The sequence below is a fragment of the Crocodylus siamensis genome, chromosome 10 (genome assembly GCF_052110815.1).
Source record: "Crocodylus siamensis isolate JL-2025a chromosome 10, ASM5211081v1, whole genome shotgun sequence".
Lineage (NCBI taxonomy): Eukaryota > Metazoa > Chordata > Crocodylia > Crocodylidae > Crocodylus > Crocodylus siamensis.
The window spans coordinates 477,522-501,831 of record NC_143404.1 but is presented as its reverse complement, the minus strand read 5'-3'; the positions used below and the strand labels follow the sequence as shown (position 1 = coordinate 501,831).

Here is a 24,310-nt window from a genome sequence, read left to right as displayed (position 1 = left end):
ACCAGGGGCCATAAATGCTTGGGCCCCAGGCTGCCCCACACTGTACCTGGAGTTACCCCACGCTGCCCCACACAGAGTGCACCTGTCATGAGCAGACAGCATTGCTTCCTGCGCTTTGGGTTTATGCTTGTTTAAGCAACATACCACCATGAGGCCTGGCCGCCCTGTCCAGGCGCCTCCATTGCACGGGGGTTGTGTGGGAGACCTCTGCTTGGCACACGACTGCCAAGATATACACAGATAGGCAGCTCCTACATGCATGTGCATGTGTATGTGCATGTTCATGTGCACACACAAATGCAAGCCCACACACATGCTGGAGCCTTGTGAAGAACAGAAGCTATTCTCTCCTTGCTCTCAAGACCCCAGGGCTTTCCAGCATGAGGCACTGGGTTGACCTTAAGGAGCCCTTCAGCCAGCAAAGGCAGAAGGGGACAGAGGGTGCAGGGCACTGCCCAGCCCGGAGGCAGCCAGGGGCACTTGCAAGCCGATGGCAGGCTGTGGGCACCATGCCCCCTGCCCCGTAGCCCAGTGGTAGGGCTGGAGATGGCTCCTGCTCCATCAGGCTCCTGGCATGGAGAGGACGCTGCCCCCTCACCATGGTGACCTCCTGGCAGCCTGTCCAGGAGCACTTGGGACCCCCTGATAAGGCAGCTCCATGTCCAGAGAGGCTGGCAGCCTCCTCCAGATGCAAGCAGGGCGCCTGGTGCAGGCACCTCCCTGCAGAGTCTTGCAAGAGCTGCCGGCTCCTCCAGGCACAGCGCCGCGTGGAAGAAAACAGAGCGTGGGTGGGGGGAGGCGACCCTGCAACCCGAGCGATGCATCTGCAGCAGCTGGCGGTGGAACTTGGGCTGCCCCCGAGCCGCGCCGAGGAGAGCAGCCCTCTCGGCCCGGACCGCAGCGCGTGGGACAGCCGGGGCTGCCTGGCCAGGCTGGGGGCTGCTGGAGCGAGGCTTGGCCACAGGCACCGCTGACAGGGCTGTGGGTGCAGGTGCCAGAGGGGCCGTGGAGCGTGGGACGCGGGATGCGGGTGCGGCTTCCTAGGGTGCCCCGTTCCGGGAGTTCGGGCCCTTCTGCCAGCCCCGGGCAGTCGAGATCAGGGATCAAAGCGACTGCAGTGAGGTCCAGGACTCAGGTGGCCCCGAGCCTTTCTGTTTGTCAGGCCTGGGGGGAGGCCTGGGTGGGGGTTTCGTCCTAGCCCCAAGGGCTGACCCCGCTCTCTGTTGCTCGCAGTCATTTCAGAGCGGAAGCGCCAGAGGAAGCCGAGCCAGCGGCTGCTGGAGTATGCCGAGGAGTACGACCACATCTTCGCACCCAAGAAGAAGCCCAGGAAAAGCCACGAGCCATCGCGGAAGGTAGGCAAGATCCGGCGCTGCCGCTGCACCCTGCCCCAGCAGCCCGGCGCTGCTTGCTTCGCCTCTGCGGTGTGCATGGTGCTGCCCGGGCCGAGCGCGCTTTCATCTGTGTGTGTTGCTGTGCCAGGTGAATGCCCTAGAGAGGTCTGAGTGTCAAGAGGAGGAAGGTCTTCCCGCACCGCGCAGCCCTGGCCGTGGCGCTCAGAGCAGGCGGCTAGAGCACAGCCCTTTCGTTTCAACTCCATCTTCCTCTTCAACCAAAGAGTCTCCTCCGGTCCTCGAGCGAGAGCCGCCCCTCTCGGAAGAGCCTGCGGAGCCGGCCAGCCGCCTCGGAGAGGGGCCCGCAGAGCTGCCTGAGCTGACGCTGTCTTCCCCGGATTTGTCGGAGATCTCTGCTTCCCCGGAGGCAGAGGAGCGGTTCCTGAAGGCAGGTAGGCATGAGGCCACGCAGCGCCCAGGCAGGGGCAGGAGTCTGGCTCTGGGCCGCCGGCCTCCCCCCGTGCTGCTGCTGTTGGCACAAGTGTGAAGCAGACGTGTTGATCGCTCATGTGGGCACTACAGGGGCAGAGGGCAGGGAAGCATGAAGCCAGGGACGGGCGCCGAAGGGATCAGGCAAGCCCTGTTGCCTGGGCAGCCTCGCTGCGGCCTGTCCGCAGCCTGGGTCCTGCGTCCGCGCTCTCGCGGCAGTCAGGCTGGGCTGCGTTGCATGGGCACTGTACTGCTAGCAGCAGCCCCATCCAAGGGGGTGAAACATCAGGGCTGAGGCTTCCTGCCAGTTGGTCTCTGATGGATGTGCTTTGCGAGCCAAGGGACGGCTGTGCTGGCCTAACGAGAAGCGCTCTCTTGCAGGGAGCTTTGAGAGCAAGCGGCAAAGGAAGCCCACGAAGAAGCTCTTGGAGTCCAATGACCTGGACACCACGTTCATGCCAAAGAAGGAGTGGACTCCGCCAAAGAAGGTGCATCCCTGCAGCTGGGCCAGACACGAATGCCACGCGGGCAGCAGACGTAGCACGCATCCCCCGTCCTGGGGCAGCCGAGGGGCCCTGGCTGGGGCATCCCTCAGGGGTTACGCTTGAAACAGCCTCCTTTAAAGTCCCCTTCCTGCAGGTGCCCATGCCCCCAGTCCAGGGCTAAGCTGCTCCCACTGCACGTGGGCCAGGCCTTGCTGGCAAAGCGCGTGTCCCGTTGCGCAGGGCCCTTGAGCCGCGGCCATTGGGGGTGCCGAGTGCTGCTGCAGCGCTCGGTGCCAGAGACCGCTCCGGTCACGCCGAGCCATGCTCGTCTAAGGGGTTTCCCTCTGGCTGAGACGTGGCCAGTAGCAGTAGCTGCTGGGAGGGCAGACTGGCTCAGGGCGCAGCAGCTCTGTGCTGGGGCGAGTGCAGCTGGTAACTCGTACCCGGTGTGTGCCCCCAGGGTGCCGGCCGCTCGGAGAGTGACAGCTCGGAGCTGTATTCACCTGCCCATTTCTCTGACCACGGCGAAGGTAGCGGTGCGGGGCTCTGGGACACGGGAAGCAGGCGTGGGCAGTGCTCAGCACGTGCCTTGGGGCTGCTATGCTAGCAGGATCTGCTCGCCCCATGTGGAGCTAGGGTGGAGGGAAGGGCTGGGCTGCCCTTCAGTGGCCCTGGGATGGCCGCTTTGCCGGGGGGAGCAGCAACCCCCGGCATAACCATGTCCTTCTCCCAGCGCGGTGGTGCCACAGACAGCACGTCTCTTCTCCCCGGGCTCTGTGCTGACCACGACCACGGGCATGGGCTGGGTCTGGGTTGCTGGGCCGGGTGGTGCAGCTGTGGCCAGCCCGAGCCAGGCTGCACCAGTCCTGAGACCTGCCTCTGCCTCCTCTCAGCTCCCGAGAAGCCCTCTGAGAAGCAGCGCAAGCGCAAGAGGCAGCGGCACCCTTTGTCTGTGGCCCGTGGCAAGAAGGAGCGGAGCGAAGATGGCTTGGGGGATGCTCCCCACTCCGAGGTAGGGCGACCTCTGACTGGTGCCACGAACCTGAGAGTCCCACGCCCCCTCACTCCCCCGAAGGCTGGGGGCTCCTGTCCTGCCACCGGGGCTGTGTGTGCTGGTCCCAGGCGAAGGTGTTGCTCTGGACCAGCAGCTGGCTGGAGCTCCAGGAGGCCAGTGTCACTGCTCAGCTCCCTGCCTCGTGCGCGGGCACGCTGAATGGGGACGCCGCTGTGCTCACTGGGCTGATCGGGCGTGTCCTCACGCCCCAGAGCTGTTTGCGGGAGTCTGGGCTTCTTGCTGCCTTGCTGTTCTCCCCGTCCTGCCTGCAGCCTGCGGTCTGGGCTAGCTGCAGGGCGGTGGTGGAGGGCACTGAGGGTCACTAGTGAGACTGGGGACCTTGGGATCCCCCATCACAATCCTGCCTGCCAGCTGGAGGGAAGAGCTGGGCGCTTCCCCACCCCTAAGGGGTGCCCCCTCACCTCTTGGACCTGCATGCACCAGAGCCAGTGGGCACCCCGCTGACGGGCACACGACGCAAAAGTTTGGTGTGCCCCAGTGCCTCTGGGGGCAGAGGGATGCTCCTCAGGGCAGCCTCCTCTGCTGGACACCGGGCACAGCTTGCAGCATGCTGCCCGGCAGCGTCTGTGCCAGCTGCCTCGCAAGACATCTCCAAGCAGCCGGGTGAGCACGTGCTGCCCGCTGGCCTCAGGCAGACTGGGAGCTGGTCGTACTGGACTAGGAAGGCTCTGGCGTGGAAGCGCCTAACTCACTGGCAGAGTCTGCACCGGGTGCCCAGGCTGGGAGCCGGCCAGAGAGCCTGGGTGGTGAGAGCTCACCTGTCCGTGGAGCCCGGTGCAGCTGCACGGCTTCAGCCTGGCGGGGAAGGTGCACGTGGGTCTGTGGCCAGGTTTGGGCGGGGGCAGAGGCAGCCAGCCCGAAGGACAGGCGAGTTCCTGGAGTCCCCCTGAGGCCGCGGCAGCAGCTTGGACAGTGCCAGGAGGCAGTGAGGTGCCTGCCTGCAATATGAGGTATGTGACTTCTCTGGACTCCCGGGTAGTGGGGCAGGGGGCTGCTGTTATACATGCATGTGACACGGGGTGGGGGGGCCCATAGAGCCTGAGGGCTGCCTGCTTTCCCTGCCCCCTTTGGCTGCATGGCGCTGTCGCACAGGGGCCCCAGCAGGCTTGTGGGCTCGGACATCCCGGGCTCTGGGTGAGCCCCAGCTGGACAGCTTCCTGGGCTCAAGCCAGCTGTAGAGCCGTACGTCTTGCCCCTGACAGAGACGGTGTGCTCCTACCTAGAAGCAGACCTGCAGCGGGCTGCACTGCATCAGCTTTGCTAGTGGGCTTGGAGCGGGTGGGACCCTCTTCCCCCAGCCACCCAGCACGGAGCCTCCCGGGGACCATCTCCAGGTCCTCGGCAGACCAGACTGGCTGTGCGCATCCGATCTGGGGAAGCACCACTTGCTGGTGCCTTGACCCTGCAGGCGTGGCCTGTCCCCAGTGTTGCGCATCTTGGCTCTGGAGTTCGCTGAAGCCAGTAAATGGATTAATCCTGCCTGCCCCTTGCCTCTCGTTACAGGGCTCGTGCTGTACTGAGGCCGTGGCTAGCAGGAGGAGCAGGCCCCCGAGCCAGGCCGGACTGCGCACGGGACCAGCGCGCTCAGTGCCTGGCGCTGCTTGGCTCCTGGAAAGACAGGAAGGAAGCGGGCAGGAAGAGGTGGGAGGCCACAGGAGCTGGCCTACCTGAGGGAGCCCGTGGGGCCAAAGGCAGCGAGCATCGTGACGCTGATGGCAGGGCCGTGCATCTGCCCAAGACTCGCCACCACCCCTGGGAGTGGGGCCGAGCCACGAACACATCTGCTGCCCAAGCCGTGTGCAGCGGAGCGTCTCTGTTTGGCACTCACCGCTGGAGCCAGGGCCCAGCTCCCGTGCACAATAAAGGAGACCAGCCCCATGTCTGTGTGTCACGTGCTTCAGCCTCCTGGCGCCGCGCTCTGTGCCTCACCCGACCCGGGGCTTTGGCGTCGGCACCGGGAGCAGCCGCCGGACAAGGCAGCGAGGCCGCCCTCACCGGGGTGCTCGTGCTGTGCAGTGACCCATCCTTGCTCTAACCCCGTGCACCTCAGCCGGACAGCGCAGGGCCAGACCCGCTCCAGGGCTCCCCAAGTCCCTGCTGCAGGACCCCTCACAAAGCCCTGTGCCGGAAGGGCGCGTTGGGACCGGCCCTCTGAGTAACTCGGGGGGTGGCGAGAGCTTGTCTGGTGCTCCTGCTGCTGTGCACCTGCCCGGCCCTGGCGCTGCCCTGGCCAGCCGCAGGGCCCTGAAGGCTTGGGGCAGCAGGGGCGGCTCCGTGGGGCCATGGAGCAGACGCATGGCTGACCCCACTGCTCCCTGCTGCACCCCTGCCCCCAGAAATAGTTGCCTGCCTCCATGCACGCACCTAGCACCGCAGCAGGGTCAGGGTCCCTGGGACAGCGCGCTCAGGGAGGAGCTTGGCTTTGGCTGTCCCAGTACTGGGATGTGGCAGGTGCCCCCCATGGCCCTCAGCCTCCTGGCTCATTTCCCAGAAGCTGCTCCTTGTGCCACCAGGCATCGCGGCCTGGGCTGTGGCAGCCAGGCACCATCGGTCATCACAGGCCCCTGGCTGCAGCACACAGGACACAGGACACGGAGTAGCTCCCTCCCCAGACAGGCAGCCGGCGGGGACCCCACACTGCTGCTCTTCCCCCCGGCACCATCCCTTGGCCAGTCCTGCTGCTCCAGCCCGTAGGTGCACCTGTGGTTGTTTTCAGGATGATTGACCGGGAGTCCGTGTGAGCTCCATCGTGGGGGGGTCCCAGCACTGCTCTGGCCCCGAGCTAAGCTGTGTCCAGGGCAAAAGGGAGCACACCTGCAGTCCAAGCAGCCAGCACCTCAGGGAGGCTTTGCTTGGTGTGGGGGCAAGTCCCAGCTCGGGCAGCGGCTGCCACCGGTGCATGCCCCAGCCCAGGAGGTGCTCACGGGCTGAACTCTGGTTCTTTCCTCCAGGGAGAGACTTCGGTGCTCGGGGCTGCCACGAGCCCCAAGGAGGGCATTGAGGAAGGTTTGGAAAACGACCACGGGGTGCCATCATCCAAGAAGATGCAGGGGGAGCGCGGCGGGGGAGCCGCCCTCAAGGAGAACGTCTGCCAGGTAGACCCCAGGGCTGCGGCAGTGGGGCCAGCGTCTTCGTGCTGTTGCCTGACTGTGGGACTTGGGGAAGGGCAAGTTCTCAGGCAGCCATGGGACCCCTGGCCCCCGGTGAGCTTCTGCTGGTGCCAACCATGTTCCCTTCCTACAGATCTGCGAGAAGCCGGGCGAGCTGCTGCTGTGCGAGGCACAGTGCTGCGGCGCCTTCCACCTGCAGTGCCTGGGGCTCTCGGAGATGCCCAAGGGCAAGTTCATCTGCAACGAGTGCTCCACAGGTACGGTCCAGAGCACGGCTGTTGTGGGAGGGAGAGAGCCAGGCGCCCATCTCTGGGTGCAGCAGTCAGCAGGGGCCATGGCTGCCCTCTCCCCCACGAGCCCACGTGACCGGGGCTGTGTCGTGTGTTGTTGCTGCAGGCGTCCACACCTGCTTCGTGTGCAAGAGCAGCGGGGAGGATGTGAAGCGATGCCTGCTGCCTCTGTGCGGGAAGTACTACCACGAGGCCTGTGTCCAGAAGTACCCGCCCGCCGTGCTGCAGAGCAAGGGCTTCCGCTGCTCGCTGCACATCTGCATGACCTGCTACGCTGCTAACCCCACCAACGTCTCTGCCTCCAAAGGTAGGGGTGCCACCAACTTCCCTCCCCTCCTCTGCCTCCTGCCACCCCTGTTTGACACAGCCCCCCTAGTGCCGGCTGCTTCTGCTGACCCTTTTCCTCTGAGTGTCGCCCCTGCTGCCCTGTGGCAACCAGAGGAATCGTGGAGCGTGGGCTCGGGGCTCAGACGTTCCTGTCGCCTGCCCACACCGGCTTGCAGCTGCACTGCACTGCACTGCACTGCGCTGCCCCGGGACAATGTGGGGAGAGCACTCGGGGGCTCATGCGGCACTTCACCCCTGTATCCTGGACCCCAGTCCTTGTGCCCATCTGCACGGGGCCAGCGGGGCCAGATGGACAGCCTGTGGGGCTTGGGCCTGCTGCTTCTCCTCCATCCCCCATTCCTGGGTGGCATCAGAGCCACCCAGCATGGGAGAGGAGAGAGCTGGTGGTTGCAGGTGCTGGGCTGGGTTTGCGTGTCTGTGACCCTTGCATCCCTGCACTGGTCACTGGCCTCTGTGCAGGGCGAGGAGCTGCCTTGGCCCTGAGCCCTCGCTTCAGCACCCCGACAAAAGGGGTTCTGGCCCCCTGGGTGACCGGGGTTTGCTGGTCAGTGCAGGGGGTCAGCGTTGTGTTTGCAGAGGGGGCCCCTTCCCCTGCAGCACGGCCCCAGCCTGAGCTGGGGAGCTGAGCCCCCAGCTGCTATGGCCCCCACTCACGCCCCCGTGTCCCCGGGCAGGCCGCCTGATGCGCTGTGTGCGGTGCCCAGTGGCCTACCACTCCAACGATTTCTGCCTTGCCGCCGGCTCCGTGGTCCTGGCCTCCAACAGCATCATCTGCCCCAACCACTTCACGGCGCGCCGGGGCTGCCGCAACCACGAGCACGTCAACGTCAGCTGGTGCTTCGTCTGCTCGGAAGGTGAGCCGGGGCCGGGGGCCAGGCTTGGACCTGGAGCTGGCTTCTGGAGACGCCCACAGCCAGTCTCGGGGGTGCCGCTCTGCCCTGGGGCGGGCCAGAGCTGGGCGCGTGTGGTGGGGCACCAGGCTCGCCACGCAGCTCCCCTGGGCGTGGTGTCCTCTGGCATGCCCAGGGCTGGCCGCGGCGCCTGGTGGCGCTGACGCCGTCCCTCTCTCAGGGGGCAGCCTGCTGTGCTGTGAATCGTGCCCGGCCGCCTTCCACCGTGAGTGTCTGAACATCGAGATGCCTGAGGGCAGCTGGTACTGCAACGACTGCAAGGCGGGCAAGAAGCCGCACTACAAGGAGGTGGTCTGGGTGAAAGTTGGGCGCTACAGGTGGGCAGACGACACTTTTCCGGGGCTCTTCCCTCGTGGCAGACGTTGCTGGGAGAGCGGGGGTGCAGTGGAGGTCTGGTCTGGGGCCCCACGGGCAGTCCTGGGCACTGTTTCCTCCTAGTCCTGTCTCCCTGACCGGGTTTCCTGTGCTGCGGCGTGGGGCTGTCATGGGCCGCCCAGGGCCACTGCACCAGAAGTCTGTGTCCCTCCCTCGTACAGGTGGTGGCCAGCTGAGATCTGCCATCCCCGCACAATCCCGGCCAACATCCAGAAGATGAAGCACGACATTGGGGAGTTCCCGGTGCTCTTTTTCGGCTCCAAGGACTATCTGTGGACGCACCAGGCTCGCGTCTTCCCCTACATGGAAGGCGATGCCAGCAGCAAGGACAAAATGGGCAAGGGGGTGGACGGCATCTACAAGAAAGGTAACGCCCGCCTCTCCCCATCCAGCCCTGCCCTGCCCTGCCCTGCCTCGCTCTGTGGGGACCCCTGGCCTTCTCCTTGCTGCCTTGGCCAGCCTCCTGCCCCATGCCCTCCTGGGGTACATGATGCAGTAGTGCTGGTGCAGGAGGGTTTGTGTGCTAGTGGCCTAGTGGGTGGAGCAAGCCAGACCCCTGGGAAGGGGCTGTTGGGCAGCTCCCTGTGCGGCTGGGGTGCAGGCATTGCGCTGGTGCTGGAGCTCCAAGTGATGCAGCCACTGCTCTGCCCAGCTCTGCAGGAGGCAGCCGCACGGTTCGAGGAGCTGAAGGCGCAGAAGGAGCTGAGGCAGCTGCAGGAAGACAAGAAGAATGACAAGAAGCCTCCTCCCTACAAGCACATCAAGGTGGGGGTGTACCTCCTGCCCGAGGGTGTGCTGGCCTGGCTGGCAGCCCGGGGACGGGGGTGCTCTGCCATGCAGGTGGCTCCTGTCACGTGGGTTGGCCAGGGAGAGCGCAGTGCTGTACGGCTCTGAGGCCCCGGAGCAGGAGAAGTTGCAGGTGCTGGGGTATCGCAGCCTCGGGGAGCAGAAAGGAGCATGCAGACAGCCCCTGTGCATCAGCTTTGTGGCTGCCACGGAGCCTCTCTGCACTCTGCTGTGTGGGGCTGTGACCCCCGCACAGGCAAAGCACAGGAGAGGGCATGAGGGAGGGGGCTTCAGGCTAAGCGGGCCCCTCTTGGCTGGGGACCCTGAGGCACGGAGCTGCCTGGAGCCCAGCAGGTCCTGGGCCAGCTGGTGCTTGGTGGGGGACGACCTCAGGGATGGGGAACATGGTGTCTCGGGCCCCAGATGCATCCGAGCCCTGCCTCAGCTTCATCCCTGCTTGCTTCCTCCTGCCTTCATCCAGCTGCTCCGTCAGGGGCTCCAGGAGGTCCAAGCCCCACAGGCTCCATGAGCCAGGACAGCACCAGCAGCTGGTTCGGGGCAGGGACAGGCAGGGACGACCCCTGCAAGGGAAGCTGGCCAGCACCCAGCCCACGGGGAGTTCTGCTTCCTCCATCCCGTGTCACTGGGCAGTGCTGGCAGCCCGGGGATGCAGGGATCTGTGCAGGAGCCCAAACATGGGGTCCCTTGGCAGGGGGTGGCAGGGCCAGGCCTTCCTGGCTGTGCAAATGACAGGGGTTGAGCCTGCTCCAGCAGCTGGCTCTCCGGGCCTGGGGCCTCCACGTATTGGGCATGGGAAGCCTGAGTCCTTGGGAGCTGATGGTGTGAGGGTAGGAAGCAGCCCCCAGGAAGAGCGGGGTGGGTGGGAGGGTGCAGCGCTGGGGCTGCAGGCCCCTGGGTGCTTCGGTCCTATGAGCAGGCGGCCGGGGACCGCTGGGGGTGCCTGCCCAGGGGTCTCCGCGGGGGCTGGCCGCAAGCCCCGAGTGTGTGCACAGGTCGGGCTGTTGCCCCCGTCGAGCTGCCTGCCTGGCAGAGCTATCGAAGCCTGAAGCTGCTGCGTGGCTACTTTCCGACCTGTGCGCCTACCTGTGCCCCAGGTGAACCGGCCGGTGGGCAAGGTGCAGATCTTCACGGCTGACCTGTCCGAGGTCCCGCGCTGCAACTGCAAGCCCACGGACGAGAACCCCTGCGGGCTGGACTCGGAGTGCATCAACCGCATGCTGCTGTACGAGTGCCACCCGCTGGTGTGCCCGGCCGGCGAGCGCTGCCAGAACCAGTGCTTCTCCAAGCGGCAGTACCCCGAGGTGCAGATCTTCCGCACGCTGGCCCGCGGCTGGGGCCTGCAGGCCAAGACGGACATCCGCAAGGTACCGGCCCCGCTGGCCCCCTCGAGCAAGGGGGTGGTAGCGCTCGGGGCCTGGCCCCGTTCCTTCCCGAGCAGCAGGGAGGCATTGCTCTGGCTGGGAGAGGCTGTGGCTTCGCTGTCCCTGCGGAAATGCAGGGAACTGGCCCCTCAGCGGCACGGGGTGCTCGTCTGCACTGAGGCTGCAGCCAGGCACCCCACTGCACTGCGGCTCTGGCTTGGAGCAGCAGCCTTGCTAACAGCAGCATCCTGCCCTGCCCTCACTGCGGGGGGTGCCACGGGGGTCTCTACTCCCCGCAACCAGGGGGCCGGCATGGGGCAGCCCCCGCTGAGCGACTGCCTGCTGCTCTCCACGCAGGGTGAGTTCGTCAACGAGTATGTGGGGGAGCTGATTGACGAGGAGGAGTGTCGCGCCCGCATCCGCTATGCCCAGGAGCATGACATCACCAACTTCTACATGCTGACGCTGGACAAGGTGCGTGGCGGCCGCCTGGGTCCTGGGCCGGCGTGCACCAAGGGCTGCTGCAGAGATGGCAGCGCCCAGTCGCGCTCTGTGTGCACAGCAGGACAGGCTGCAGCACAGCCACGGGGTTTATGCCAGGTGCCTAAGTTCCCCCAGGGAGGGAAATGTCAGGGCATGTGCCCCGTGGGTGGTGGGATCCCTGCTGGGATGGCCCAGCTGCTCTGCCCCTGCCCCAGCATTGCGCTTGGCCATGGGGTCCCTAGGCCCTGGCTGCGGGGAAGGCCGCCCTGCCTGTAGGTGCACAGGATGGCACGGGGAAGCCCCACAGCACTGCTGGGTCCAGGAGGGGCCCAGGACTCCTCACAGTGCTCTGTGTGCACAAGTTGCCTGGACACCCAAGGTTTCCTGGACAGCCCTGGCAGCAGGGACCGGCTGCTCTGCCTTCACGTGAAAGGACCTGGGGGCACAAGAGCTCTGCAGGGAGGGAAACGGGCTGTGGGCACAGCAGCAAACCGCCCCGGCTCGGATCACCACGTTGAGCCCCCCTTGCCCTCCCTGGGGTTGCCGCGCTGTGCGCGTGGTCAGCTAGTCCCTCCGAGGGGAGCGCCGGCCCAGGTGCTGCGTGAGCCCGGTGGGCGCTGGCTCCCGCGGGTGCTCTCCTGGGCTGGCGGGTGCCAGCCAGCTGCCCCTGTGCTGGGCCAGGGAGGGCTCCCACCAGCTGGTGACTGTGCCCCCACCTCGTGCTTGCAGGATCGAATTATCGACGCGGGGCCAAAGGGCAACTATGCGCGGTTCATGAACCACTGCTGCCAGCCCAACTGCGAGACGCAGAAGTGGTGCGTGAACGGCGACACGAGGGTCGGGCTCTTTGCTATTGTGAATATCAAAGCCGGTAAGGGCCCGCGGGGCTGCCCGGGGGGTGGGAGCAGGGACAGGGGTGCCTTGTCTTCTGCCCTGTCTGGCAACAACCACGGGAGAAGGTGAGACCTGCTAGGGCCAAGCGCCAGAGCCAGGCCGCAGGCGGGCAGGAGAGTCCTGGTGGTGCAGGCCTTGGGCCCCAGCACTGCGGCCCCAGGACGGCTCTGGGCAGGGGGTGGGTGGGCTGGCAGGTGACGACTGTTGCACGTAGCCCTTGGTCTGAGGGATGGGGGACTTGGCGCCACGCTCCGTTCAGGTCGGCCCTTGGGTCGTCACAGCTCAGGTGCCTCTTTCATTGCCAGGCACGGAGCTGACTTTCAACTACAACCTGGAGTGTCTGGGGAACGGGAAGACGGTTTGCAAGTGTGGGGCCCCCAACTGCAGCGGCTTCCTCGGCGTGCGGCCCAAGGTACGACAGCCGTTCTGGCGCCGTTCTTCTCCCCAGCGCAGCGGCTCCGCGCCCTGTCGGGAGCGCAGGGCTTGCAGCGCACCACAGACGTGGCATTAGGAGGGACCTGCAAAGGTCACGTCTGAGGCAAGGTCAGCCCTGCCTGCACCAGCCCAGACAAACCCGTGGTCTAATCTGGGCAAGCGCTCTTGTCTGCAGCGCGGGCGGCAGGGGCCTGGTCACGGGAGCCCGATGTCTCGGGGGTGTTGAGGGTTACGGGTCTTCGCTGTGGCCAGAGGGGATTCGCAAATGTCCGGCGTAGGCAGGGGGTGGTTTGTATCCATAGGGAGCAGCAATTGCTCCTCTCAAGCCCTGGCCTTTTTGTAATACGATTTATTCCCTCATTTGTGGTAAAAATGGCCCCTGGCAGCTGCCCGCCTCCAACATGCCAGGCCAGAGCGTGGGCGTAATAACCCCCAGCAATAAACCAGAACAAAGCTGTCCGCGAGCGAGCTCCCCTCGGGCTGCTGCTGAGCTCGGTTCCTCTGGCCACAGCCTGGAACGGAGGCCAGGAGGGCCGGCGCACGCTGGGGCTTGCTCAGTTGACGTGGGAAGCATGTGCTAGAGTCAACAGCCCAGGCCAGGGTGGTCCCGTCTGCTGGGGAAGCTGCAAGGAGAGCAGGGCCAAGGGCATCGCAGGGAGCTGCCGTGCAGAAGACTGGGCTCCTGCAGCTGCCAGGGCCTGGGGTCCATTGCCCTGCGTTGCACAGCAGACGTCTGCTTCCGCGCCTGGTCTCCCTGTTTGCACAGGGCTCCTCGAGGAGGCAGGGAGAGTGCCGCAGCGCTGGGCAGGGCCGCAGGCTTCCTCGCTGGGGCTGAGCTGCAGCCAGGCTGGTGCCACGAGCTTCCTCAAAGTCCTGGCCTGAGCAGAGCGTCGGAGGCCGCAGCGGGCAGGCGCGGGAGCCACCGAGGTCTGCGCCGGCAGGCGGAGCGAGTCCCACTGCGGTTTTGCTTTGTGCTGTGGGGCTTTCCAGCGGGTGGCAGCTGCGCCCTGTCGTGCTTGGCTGTGTGCCCCAGCCGCCCTGTGCCCTGCTCCTGGCCGTGTGAGCGCATCGTGGGTTGTGGGGGCAGCTGGAGCTCTGCAGGGGGACAGGAGCAGTAGGTGCCAGGCCCAGGGCTGCAGCAGTGATGCACGTCAGGACCATGCCAGGGTCAAGAGCGTTGATGTTGAACCGGCTCCCTGGGATCCCAGGGTAGCCTCCTCCCCTCCTGCCGCTCCATGCGCAGCTTTGGGCTGCCACCGACTCGCACAGGACCCGGTGTGTCCGTGCCCCTTGGGTGCGAGCTGGGAGCCACTCGGGGAGTGCTTGGTTACTGCAGGCACCTCTGGCTCTGTCACTGGGGGAATGCACTGGGTGCAGCTCGGGGCAGGCTGCAAAGGCCCAGTGCAGATAGTGTCTGCCAGGGGCACAGCCTTCTCCAGTCGGGGCTGGTTCCTCTACGTGAGGAGGCAATGCCTCCCTGGCAGTCCATGCAGAAGCACCTAGAAATGCCCACCTCTGTCCTCCTGAGGCCCAGCAGCATTGTGTATGGCAGCAGCTGCAGCCCCTGGCCACCCTTAGCCTCATGACGCTGTGGACTATTTGATGTATTGCGGTGAAGCTGCTGGGATCTGGGGGTTGCCGGCGGTCGGCGGCCGTGTTGTCAATGTCCTCCGGGTCCCACGTGGGGGCCCGGAAACGGTCCAATGTCGTGCCCCAACTGGGCAGGTCCCAGCTGGTCGTCCTCATCGTCGCACGACGGCGTCCAGCGTTGGCAACCAGCACCACGGTGACATCAACTAAAACAGTCTGGATCAGGGTTTCTGTTGGCGTCCGGTGCTCGGTGTTGTCGGCGGTTCTTTAAAAGGCTAAAAGCTTAAAAGCATAAAAAGCTAAAAGCCTAAAACCGCCACAGGGCTGCCACTGGGCAGGGCGACTCATGATGCCGTGGGCGCGCGTAGCCAAGGCCGAGCCCCACATGCCACGAGCGGGGTCGGTCGTGGACACGGGGCTCTCGGGTGTCGCCAAGCGTGCTGGCAGCGCGTCGCGGGGCGCGGTGAGGTTTCTCTGCTCCCTGCCCTTGTCCCATCACATTCACTTCAGCTGATCCGGGCCCAGGCCCAGGGCTCTGCTCTGCTCCCTGCCTGGGGAGGTCACCGACCTGCCCTTCGCAGTGCGAGCTCGCGGGTCGGGCGAGCGAGGCAGCCGCGGAGCACCCAGGCCTGCCCAGCCCACCTTGGCCAGGGGCTTTCAGAGCCCGTCTCTGGTGCGGTCGGTGGCTTGGGTCTCATTTTGGAGGCTGGCTGCATTCCGTGGTACACGGTGTAGTGGAGCCAGAGCTGACGTGTGCTGTCCCCCCGCACAGAGCCAGCCAAATCCTACCGAGGAGAAGTCCAAGAAGCTGAAGCGGCGGCCGCTGAAGCGCCGGTCGCAGGCCGAGGTCATGAAGGAGCGGGAGGACGAGTGCTTCAGCTGCGGGGACGCCGGGCAGCTGGTGTCCTGCAAGAAGCCGGGCTGCCCCAAGGTGTACCACGCCGACTGCCTCAACCTGACCAAGCGGCCTGCAGGTCAGTGCCCAGGCCACGGGAGCCTCGCGGGTGTTGCCCCTGGCTCTGCTCAGGCCTTGGGGCCCTGTGGCAGCCGCCAACCGTGGGCCAGTCACTGCGGCTGGGATCATGCCCAGTGCCCGTGGTGCCCCAAAGGGCAGGTTCCCCAGACCTGGGGGGGCCATAGTGTGGGACTGCTGGGAGGGAAGAGCAGGAGCTGTTGAAAAGAAGCCATGAGCCAGGGCTTCACAAGCAACCAGGGAGGGGGCTTTGACTGGAGGCCCGTCCCAGGTCCCTGCAAAGTACTGCAAGCCGGCGTGTAGCAAAGGGCACCAGGGGAAGGTGTGGCGATGAGATGCAGGAGACGGCTGGGGAAGCGCGGGGGCCGGAAAGGCAGGGAGAGGTCCCTGGAGCGCGCCGAGGAGCAGGGAGTCGCGGGCACAGAACGAGCTCGTTGCCACGGGGGCTGGCGGCGCGGCGCGGCGCGGCGTCGCAGGCGGGAGGAAGGGGGGCGGTGTGCTCACCGCACGGCATGGGGAACTGTTTGGCAGCCCTGAGCAGCGGAGGAGGAGGATGTGCAGCAACGTGTAGGGGTGGCCCAGGCCGTGTGCCTCGCAGGGCCTGGTTCTGAGGGAGATTCCAGCAGCCAGAGGAAGCCCTGAGCGTGCCCGGCTTGGAAAGGGAAGTGGTGACACGGTGGCGATAGGTTGCACCTGCGTGCTGGGGGGAAGACTGGAAGAGCTGAGACAGGTGTCAAGTGATGAAAAATCAAGTGCCCGCACAACGCATAAGTCCCGGTCCATGGGGCAGGACTGGGCCCAGCGAGGAAAACCTGGCTCGGGCTGTGGCTTGGTCGATTGAGGGCACTGCGCGGCTGTAGCCGACTCGCTCCCGTGAAGCCTCGGCCCTCGAACCGCGGCAGCCTGGTCGCATAGACGAGCCCTGTGTAGCAGGCCCGGTGGCGGCAGCAGGGTGGGCGCAGCCGTCGGTGCCGGCCCCCGTTGGTGCGTCGCCCGTGCTGTTGGAGTCCGTCGAATCGCTGCCAGCGTCACCAGGTGACACGGCCTGGCACGGGGCGAACGGCGACCAGGCCAGGCCAGCGTGCAGAGCCGTCCGTCCGCCTTGCTCTGCTGCAACCCCGCTGGCGTGTTGCGCCGCGTGGGCAGGGTGCAGGGTGTGCACCTGGGGGTGGGGGGCCGGGCAGGTGAGGCAGGAAGGGGGAACCAGAGCAAAGGGATCCTCAGCCAGGGGCTGGGGCAGGGGCATCGTTCACAAGGTTGACCCAGAGACTGGAAATAGGAACCATGGTTTCAAAACCACTCTGACCTGCCATAGACTTCTGAGGTCTTTGCAGGGCAGGGACGGCTGCAGCATTTTTCTGTGGGCAAAACCGAGCTGAGAGCTGGTGTTTCCCGAGGGGGGTTGGGGCCTGGAACAGATGGGAGCTGCCGACCTGGCCCGAATCCATCAGGCCTTTGTCTGAACGGCCCCGAGCGAGAGGGCTCCACCACTTTCCCGGAGGTGCCTGGTCCTGCCCCAACCGGACAAATATCCGTCCTGTGCCAGCCTACGCCTGCTTCGTGCCCAGCGGGTGTGGAGAGCAGGCACGGCCTGTCCTGTGAGCACCCTTTTGCAAACAGGCTCATCCCCCCCCCCCCCCCAACCAAACAGCCTGCTCCTTCGACTCTCCGCGGCCTGCCCAGCGGGGCCTTTCCAGCCGAGGCCTCAGCAGCGTGGACCAGAGCAGGATTGTTCCCTCCTCCGCTTCCAGGCACGAGCCCCCGATCTGGGGATCTGCCTTTCTGGTCTAGCTGCTGGCCCTGCGTGTCCACACCTGGGATTTCCCCTGTCCGGGCAGCCAGGTGGGGTTAGCCCGTGGCAGCAGAGGAGGAGGTGAAGTGACGTCCTCCCGGAGCGAGGCGTGGTTGATTTGAGACGGGCTGTCTTGCGGGTCAAGGTCAGTGTCCCCCCAGGCGCTGGACGTGTTCACTCTGGTCCAGGCCGGGGCCTCACTGAGACGGGGGCAGTAGCAGCCGTGTCTGGGCCGGCTGCTTTCAGCCAGGAGAGAGGAGCTGGGGGAGGGAGGGTTATTTCCGTCTTGTCTTCTGGGCACTTGCTGGTAGCTGGTCAGCGGTTTGTTCTGGGTCTCCCCAGGGTTAGAGCTGAGCCGATGGGTCCGTAACCCCCTGCTCCTCTGTTTGCCTCGGAGACGGGCTGGCTGCCCGGCTGCGTTTGGGCCGTGGCCCGGCCGGGGCTCCGCTGTGCTGGGTGGAGCAAGCAGGCAGCTCCCAGCACGATGCCGCAGCGTGGGGCGGGCAGGCGCAGCGTGTGGGAGGCTCTTGCCCTGTTGGCATGGTGCCCGGCAGTGAGATGGGTGGAGGAGAGCTGCAGGAGGAGCTGGCGGGGAGAAGCGTGGTGGTCGTGGTCAGGAGCCAGAAGGGCTTGTTCCCAGGGCCTGTCCCCTAAACAGGTCTCCTCTGGAGCATGAGTACAGCCCGGTTTGCAAAGGGCTGGGGCAGGTGTAGTGAGGATGGGGCCCTGGGTAGTGGCTGAGCATTGCTGTCTGGGCCGTCTCCTATGCCAGCCCTTCACCGGCGCTGGCATTCAGGGCGGGTCTGGCAGGGCTGGGTTGCACTAGATGTCCCGGTGCGTAGGCATCTGCTGCAGCCGCACTCGGACTCGGTGCCGGACTGGACCAGCCACGCATCCAGTACTGCAGTGTTGGTGTCTGTGTGCTCATGTCCCAGCCCATGACTCTACCAGACCTTCCCAGGGTGGGCATGCAGGGACTGGCAGGCCGCTTGCCTCGCAGAGAGGGGCAGAGCTGGCAGGCAAAGCCAGGTGGATTCAGGAGAGAGGATGGGTGGAGGCCGAGGCTGGCTGGCGAGGGGAGCAGTGGCCCGGGGAAGGCACTCCCATCCCGTGGGGCCACAGTGGAAGAGCCTGACCCCTCCTCAGCCTGGCTTGGGGCGAGGCGCTGGCCCTTCCACCAGCTGGAAAAGCCCAGAGCGAAGGGGCAGGGGTGGGACAGGACCCTGCATCTCTTCGCCCGTGGCCCCCTCCCATGGTGGCGAAAGTAGGGGGAGCTGCCCAAGCCCCTTTGGGGGGCACTGAGCACCCGTGAGCCGCCAGCGCCGGCCTGGCTCTGTAGCAGAGCCCCAGGCCCCGGAGCCTGGGCTTCCTGGCGGCAGCCTCCAGGCCGAAAGCTGGTTTGCAAAGGGCTGAGGCACAGAGGTGCCTGGCCTCGGAGTCTGTCCGCAGGGCTTGTCCCGAGTGAGCTCCTGGCGGGGAGCCCTCAGCTGCCCCCAGCCACACTCAGCCATGCCTTTCTCTCCTGTTCTTGCCGCAGGGAAGTGGGAGTGCCCGTGGCACCAGTGCGACCAGTGTGGCAAGGAGGCAGCCTCCTTCTGCGAGATGTGTCCACGGTCCTTCTGCAAGCAGCACCGTGAGGGCATGCTCTTCATCTCCAAGCTGGATGGGCGGCTGTGCTGCACGGAGCACGACCCCTGCGGGCCCCACCCCCTGGAGCCGGGGGAGATCCGTGAGTACGTGCCTCCGGCCGGGCCGCCACCGCCTCCTGCCCGCGAGAGCGCCTCGCCACCCCCGGACACCGCCCGCAGCCTCCCGCCACCCGACCGGCTGCCGCAGCCCGGGGCCGTGCGGCTGCAGCCCTCCGACAAGCCCCCGGCCACGCTGGCGCTGCAGCTGCAGCCCTCCGACAAGCCCCCGGCCACGCTGGCGCTGCGGCTGCAGCCACCCAACAAGCCCACCACCACCTTCGCCGTGCGGCTGCAGCCCTCCAGCAAGCCCCCCTCCACGCTGGCGCTGCGGCTGCAGCCCTCCAGCAAGCCCCCCACCACCCTGGCGCTGCGGCTGCAGTCCTCCAACAAGCCCCCCACCACCATCGCCCTGAGGCTGCAGCCATCGGACAAGCCCCAGGCAGCCCTGGCGCTGCGGCTGCCGTCCGAGAAGCTGCCCGCCATTGTGGCGCTGAGGCCACCGCCCTCGGATAAGCTGGCCGTCGCCGACACCACCCAGTGGTCTCAGTCCTCGGACGTGTCCCCAGCCAAGGCCCCGCTGCAGCCCCTAGACGAGCCGCCAGCCGGGGCCCCGCCACCCCTGCCGTGCGTGCGAGCCCTGCAGCCCGCGCCCACGGACAGGCCTTCCAGCACCTCCACTGCAGCCCCGCGGCCGCAGCCCCCGGACGAGCTGCGCGCCCTGGCCCAGCTGTCGGACAAGCCTCTCGCTGCTGCTGGCGCCCCGCCGCCACCACCGCTCGCAGGTGAGACCCCTCCTGCACCCGGGGCCCCGCAGCCTCCGCCGGCCGACGAGCCTGCCCCCAAGGGACCCTGGGCCCTGGCCCCCGAAAAACCTCCCAGTACCGGGGCCCCGCGGCCCCTGCAGCTGGACAAGCCGCCCGCCCCGTGGCCCCCCACCTCAGACAAGCCCGCCCCAGCGTCCACCGGGGCCCTGCGGATTCAGGCACCAGACAAGCCGGCCGCCCCCCTGGCTCCGAGGCCTCAGGTCCCAGACAAGGCGCCGGCAGCCACAGCGCCACGGCCACCGCTGTCCGAGAAGGCGCTGCGGCCCGTCGACCAGAACGCGCAGCCGCAGGAGAGGGGCGCAGAGCCGAGCGCCCAGCAGAAAGACAGAACTATCGCGCCGGCCGAGCCACCGCCGTGGCCGCCGGGGAGAGCGGCGCACGCGGGGCAGGTGCTGTGGCCCCCAGAGAAGCTGCAGATGCACGAGCTGCCCCGCTGGCCCCCCGCGAAAGCACTGACCCTCGCGGAGCCGCCCCCGCGGGCAGCAGAGAAGCTGCAGGAGCCGCCGCCACCGCTGGGCTGGGACGTGGCGCCAGCGCCCCCAGAGCCGGCGCCGTGGACAGCAGAGCGGTTGCGGGCTCTGGAGCCAGCCCCACCCGAGCAGGCGCCGTGGCTGGCCCGGTCCGTGCAGACGTTCGAGCCCATCTGGCTCTCCGGGAAAGCACAGACTCCCCGGGGGCAGGACCCTTTGCTGCTGCCCGAGCAGCACGCCTGCCGCGATCGGCCGGAGCCCAGCCCGGAGTGAGAGGGTGGGGGGCCAGCGCCGTCTGCTTGGGGCGGGGGACGGGGTTTCTTGGCTCTTTCTGTTTTTTATTCACTGCCCTGCGCCCAGCCCCTGGCCTGCACCCTCTCCCATGACACAAGCCAGGACGTTGGCCCAGCCCCAGCGCACCTGGCCTGGCCGGGGGGAGAGACCGCCCTGGACCTTGTCCTCTTCCTTCCACACCAGTAAAGCTGAAATAAAGAGTCCGCTCTGGATAAAGCCTCTAGGTCACATTACTGGTCGGGGTCTCCAGGGGCCAGGGCTCCCCCACCCCACCCCAGGGCCCCCGGCCCAGGGCACAGCCGGCCAGCCCGGGAAGAGCAGGCTCTGTGGAAGGAGGGGCGAGGTGTGCAGTCAGCTGCCCCCGCGGGGGCTCTGCGTTGCAAGGGCACACGGGGCAGAGTCACTGGTCACTGTCCCCTCCAAGCTGAGGCTGCAGCGATTGTGGGGGGCCGTGCAGGTCAGGCTGTGGGGACCGTCCACTGGGGTCTCGGTGAAAGCAGAAGGCAGCAGGGCTGGGCAGGGGCAAGTCCCACAGGGGCTGGGGCCTTGCAGTATCTGCCCCAAGGGTCTTGGCCACAGACCAATGCTCCCCGCCCCCCAGGCATGTGCCCAGGGACTACGTGCACCTGGCCCCGAGCTGAGCTGCATGGGTTGCAGGGCTCCCTATGGACTCCACCCCTGCAGCTGCATCTGGAGGAAACCGTGGCTTCCTCCACACCCCCCGCCCCCCTTTGTGCCGCCTCTGACCTGGTGCGTAGACAACCAAAAATCCCTGCAGGAGACTTGAACCCCGGCCCGTGCGGGCATGTGTGTGTGCCCCCGCCCCCCGGCATTCCTGGTTCTCGCACTGGAGCCCCTGGGCCAGCAGCTGTTGGTGCTCCAGCTTTGCCTCCTCTGCCCCCTCCCCAGTGCAGCTGATCTCGGGGCAGGCCAGCAGCCTGTGGCGAGGCGCGTGGCAGGATTGCAGCCAGTCCCCCCTGTGGCTTGCGCCGCCTGGGCCAGGAAGGGTTGGGGCAGTGCCATAGGTCAGTGCTCTCCGCCCCCAGCATGTGGGCAGGGAGCCTGGATGGCCACAGTGGGGGGCTCAGCACCATGGCCACCAGCTGTTCTCAGGCCTTCCCGCTGCTGGCACAGGGTCGCAGGGGTCCTGTCCGTGCCGTGAGTGGGTGCTGAGGCGATGCAGAAGCCTGGAAGCTGTGGGGAGAAGAGCAGGAGCCCCGGGGTGTCGCACTTGTGCTCTGAAACAAAAGGCCATTTAGGAAGTAAGCTGGCGCCAGCACTGCAGCCCCAACTCTCCCCGCGCCCGGGATGAGCCCGGCTGGGGTGAGTGGGGTCGTGGCAGCTGCCATGGCCAGGCCCCCGCCCGGCTTCTGCGCTGTCACGTTTCCTCATTCCTTGTTTCACGCACAAATAAACTGTGAATACTTTGGTGCAGGCAACGTGAGGTCTGTGGCATGGAGGTATTCTCAGTGCAGTTCGAGGCTGGCTACATTGAGCATGCAACCCAGGGCTCTGCTGGGCTGGTGCCCCTCAACTGGCTGCCTCCCTCTGCGCCAGATCCCTCCACGCCACCCAGCCCAGCCGCCGCGTGGGGACCTGGCTCGAGCCAGGCAGTGTGAGTCTGCACCGGGGTCATGGGTCCCAAGCCAAGAGCTCCTCCCTGGCAGAGCGGGGACGCCGCCTGCCCAAGGGGTGCCCAGGCGGGGGGAGCCAGCTGCCAGGGAGCGAGACGGGAGGTGGCTTGTGCCCAAGCTGCAGCTGGGCAGGGATCTGCAGTCAGGGGCTCTCTCAGAGCTGCCCCGGCTGGAAGAGGCAAGGGGGGGTGCTGGCAAGAGGAGCTTTGATTCCCAGCCCCACCCAGAGCCTGAACAGGCACCAGAGACACCCCTGTGCCCACCCTGCTGGCTGGGCCCCGGGAGCCGGGCTCTGCCCTGAGCCAGGCCGTGGGGTGGTCCAGCGCCGGCGTCCACAGCAGAGGGGGTGCCGGGGCCAGCTGACGTGTGCCCTGGGGGAGGCACCTGTGTCAGGGCTGCCCCGGGGCGGGGGCGAGGCCATGCTGTTGGAGCCGGTGGCTCTGCGCTGTGGGATTTGGGGGCAGAGCGCGGTGCCTGGGCCGTCGACTGCTGGCGAGAGCGAGGGACGGGGCGTCACCACAGCCTCGGGGCAGAGGGTGCCACTCCCGCTTGGTGCAGCCGGTGGGTCAGGACTGGGCCTCTCTGCCCCGGAAGTCGGCGGGGAGGTTGTGCAGCAGCAGCGTCCGGTCTCCCAGTCAGGAGCGCAGGACGAAGCCCTGAAGGCGCTGGGCGCCTCAAGGCAGCTTGGTGAATGTGTGAGCGCGGGTGGAGGGTGGGCGCAGGTGCGCCTGGAAGCAAGCCGATCCTGATGCCATCCAGCCAGTGCACCGGGTTCGTGCAGCGCGTCTGCAATGGGGCAGCCTCTTGGGGCCGCTCCCTGGCACGCGCTGCCTCTTACCAGAGCTTCGTCTGTCTGGGAGCAGCCCTGCGCTGCCCCTGCACCCCCGCCAGCCAGCATGGGGGCACAGTACCCGCCGTTTACCCTCGTGTCTGTGCCGCCCCGGCACTAGCTTCTCTAACGTAGACGAGGCCCCGCTGCACTCAGGCCCCAGAGAAGTGGCGCCTGCGGGGCTGTTACACCACAGCATCGGTGGGCAGCGAGCGTGGGCTCCCTGCTCACCGATCCTGGCGGGATGCTGCCCTGGAGGCCGGCCCGTGCCCGTGCCTCGCGGTGCTCCATGCCTCCTGGTGCCGGCGATCCCTGCAGGAGTGAATCTACCTCGTAGGGAAACCTCGGCATTTGCGTCGCTGTTGTGTTCCTAGGACATGTTTAATCTGTGTTTGCCCTTGCGGCGCTCCTGGTGCTATTGTAGACTTTTGGCAGCTCTGTGTGTTGTCCCCCCACCCCCTGCCGGCTCAGGCTGTGGGTCCCTCACCAGCCGAATCTCCCCTCTTCTGAGCCTGGAGACACCCTGCTCCTCTGCCGCCCGCCAGCCGTTTGGAAGCTCCTGTGCCTGGGGCAGGGCTAAGCAGGCCCCGGCTCGTCGGTCCGGTGGTGCCTGCTGAGTGCTGACCCAGAGGACCCGAGCCTCGGATTTTGACCTTGACACTGGGGAACAGCCTCTCGCCAGGGTGGGATGGAGCCGTGGCAGGAGTCGGGGCACTGGTTGGTCTGAGCACGGGCAAGACTGGGGCCAGTGGCAGAAGGGTGTGGCGGCCTGTCCTGCGCCAGCCCTGGGGTCCCAGCTGCTCCCGCTGGGCCCCCGGGAAGGCGAGAACAGGGTGGGAGTCGCACCTGCTTGGGGAACAGCTGGCACCCTCCAGCCCAGCCCCCACCCCAGCTCCCGCCCGGGCTCATCCCTTCCCTCCCCTTGACTGGTGCGGCGGGAGCAGGGCCCCGGAAGGGCCCTAGCAGCTGCAGACGAGGAGAATGGAGCTGGGGTTTGCTGCTGCTGCCTCTGGGCCCCTTCCTATGTCTCTAGGCTCTGGCTGGGGATGGTGCCCTTGCCCTCAGCTATCCTGGGGTCCTGCTCCAGGGCTCAGTTCTGGGTCGCAGGAGGCAGCGAGGGCAGTAAGCTTTAGTCTAGACAGCACCCAGGTGCGAGTGAAGCATTACCTGCGTCACAGCGGGGCCTGGCTGGGTGGGGCTGGTCCAGGCAACACAGGCACCTTGGGGACCGATGCAGGCAACACTGGAAGAGGGCCAGCGGGGGGGAGCGGTGGCGGCAGGAGGGACCAGGCACAGCCACCCAGCGCCCCGAGGCACGCAGGAAGGTGGATGCAGCACATCGGCACCCGCACTGCTTGGCCTGGGGAGAGCCGTGGCCGGCATGTGCAGTGAGAGGGGGGAATCTGGGGCCACGGCCTTCCTCTCGCCCCAGGCTGCGTGTGATGGGCAGAGTGGCCCTGCCAGGTGCTCCCAGAACACGTACTGTAATTCTCTGTACATAGATGAACGATTACTGTAAAGTAAAGTTTAACTTTACTCCTGATGCCCTCTCGTGTGGTTTGTCTTGGGGGCACTGGCAGGTCAGGGCCAGCGCTCCCTGCACCAATTGCGGGTGGGGTACGGGCCCCAGTGCAGCCCTTCATGGCAGGAAAGGAGGGGCTGATGGAGTTAGCAGGCACCCAGTCCCCAGCGCCTGTGGATGGCTGCAGCCAGGACTGCAGTTGGCAGAGATGTTGGTGCACACGGGGAAGCTTGGGGATAGGTTGCTCCAGCTTCGCCAGGTAGGTGACTGAGTAGCATAGGTAAGGAGCAGGGCTGG

General features: G+C 66.7%; 1 protein-coding gene across 1 annotated transcript in view; it reads left to right on the top strand.

The window, feature by feature from the left end:
• The window catches only part of NSD1 (nuclear receptor binding SET domain protein 1), a 45,927-nt gene extending 21,893 nt beyond the window's left edge, over nt 1–24,034 (top strand). The window contains exons 6-23 of the mRNA XM_090065129.1: nt 1,234–1,355; nt 1,483–1,786; nt 2,205–2,311; nt 2,769–2,838; nt 3,202–3,320; nt 6,335–6,478; nt 6,627–6,750; nt 6,890–7,090; nt 7,806–7,985; nt 8,203–8,359; nt 8,579–8,784; nt 9,070–9,182; nt 10,319–10,588; nt 10,943–11,059; nt 11,798–11,939; nt 12,268–12,374; nt 14,760–14,961; nt 18,290–24,034. Of these exons, the coding sequence (XP_089921255.1) occupies nt 1,234–1,355; nt 1,483–1,786; nt 2,205–2,311; nt 2,769–2,838; nt 3,202–3,320; nt 6,335–6,478; nt 6,627–6,750; nt 6,890–7,090; nt 7,806–7,985; nt 8,203–8,359; nt 8,579–8,784; nt 9,070–9,182; nt 10,319–10,588; nt 10,943–11,059; nt 11,798–11,939; nt 12,268–12,374; nt 14,760–14,961; nt 18,290–20,007 (4,403 nt within the window). The 3' untranslated portion in view covers nt 20,008–24,034. The remainder of the gene's footprint in view (nt 1–1,233; nt 1,356–1,482; nt 1,787–2,204; nt 2,312–2,768; nt 2,839–3,201; nt 3,321–6,334; nt 6,479–6,626; nt 6,751–6,889; nt 7,091–7,805; nt 7,986–8,202; nt 8,360–8,578; nt 8,785–9,069; nt 9,183–10,318; nt 10,589–10,942; nt 11,060–11,797; nt 11,940–12,267; nt 12,375–14,759; nt 14,962–18,289) is intronic.
• Nucleotides 24,035–24,310: the final 276 nt, after the last annotated feature.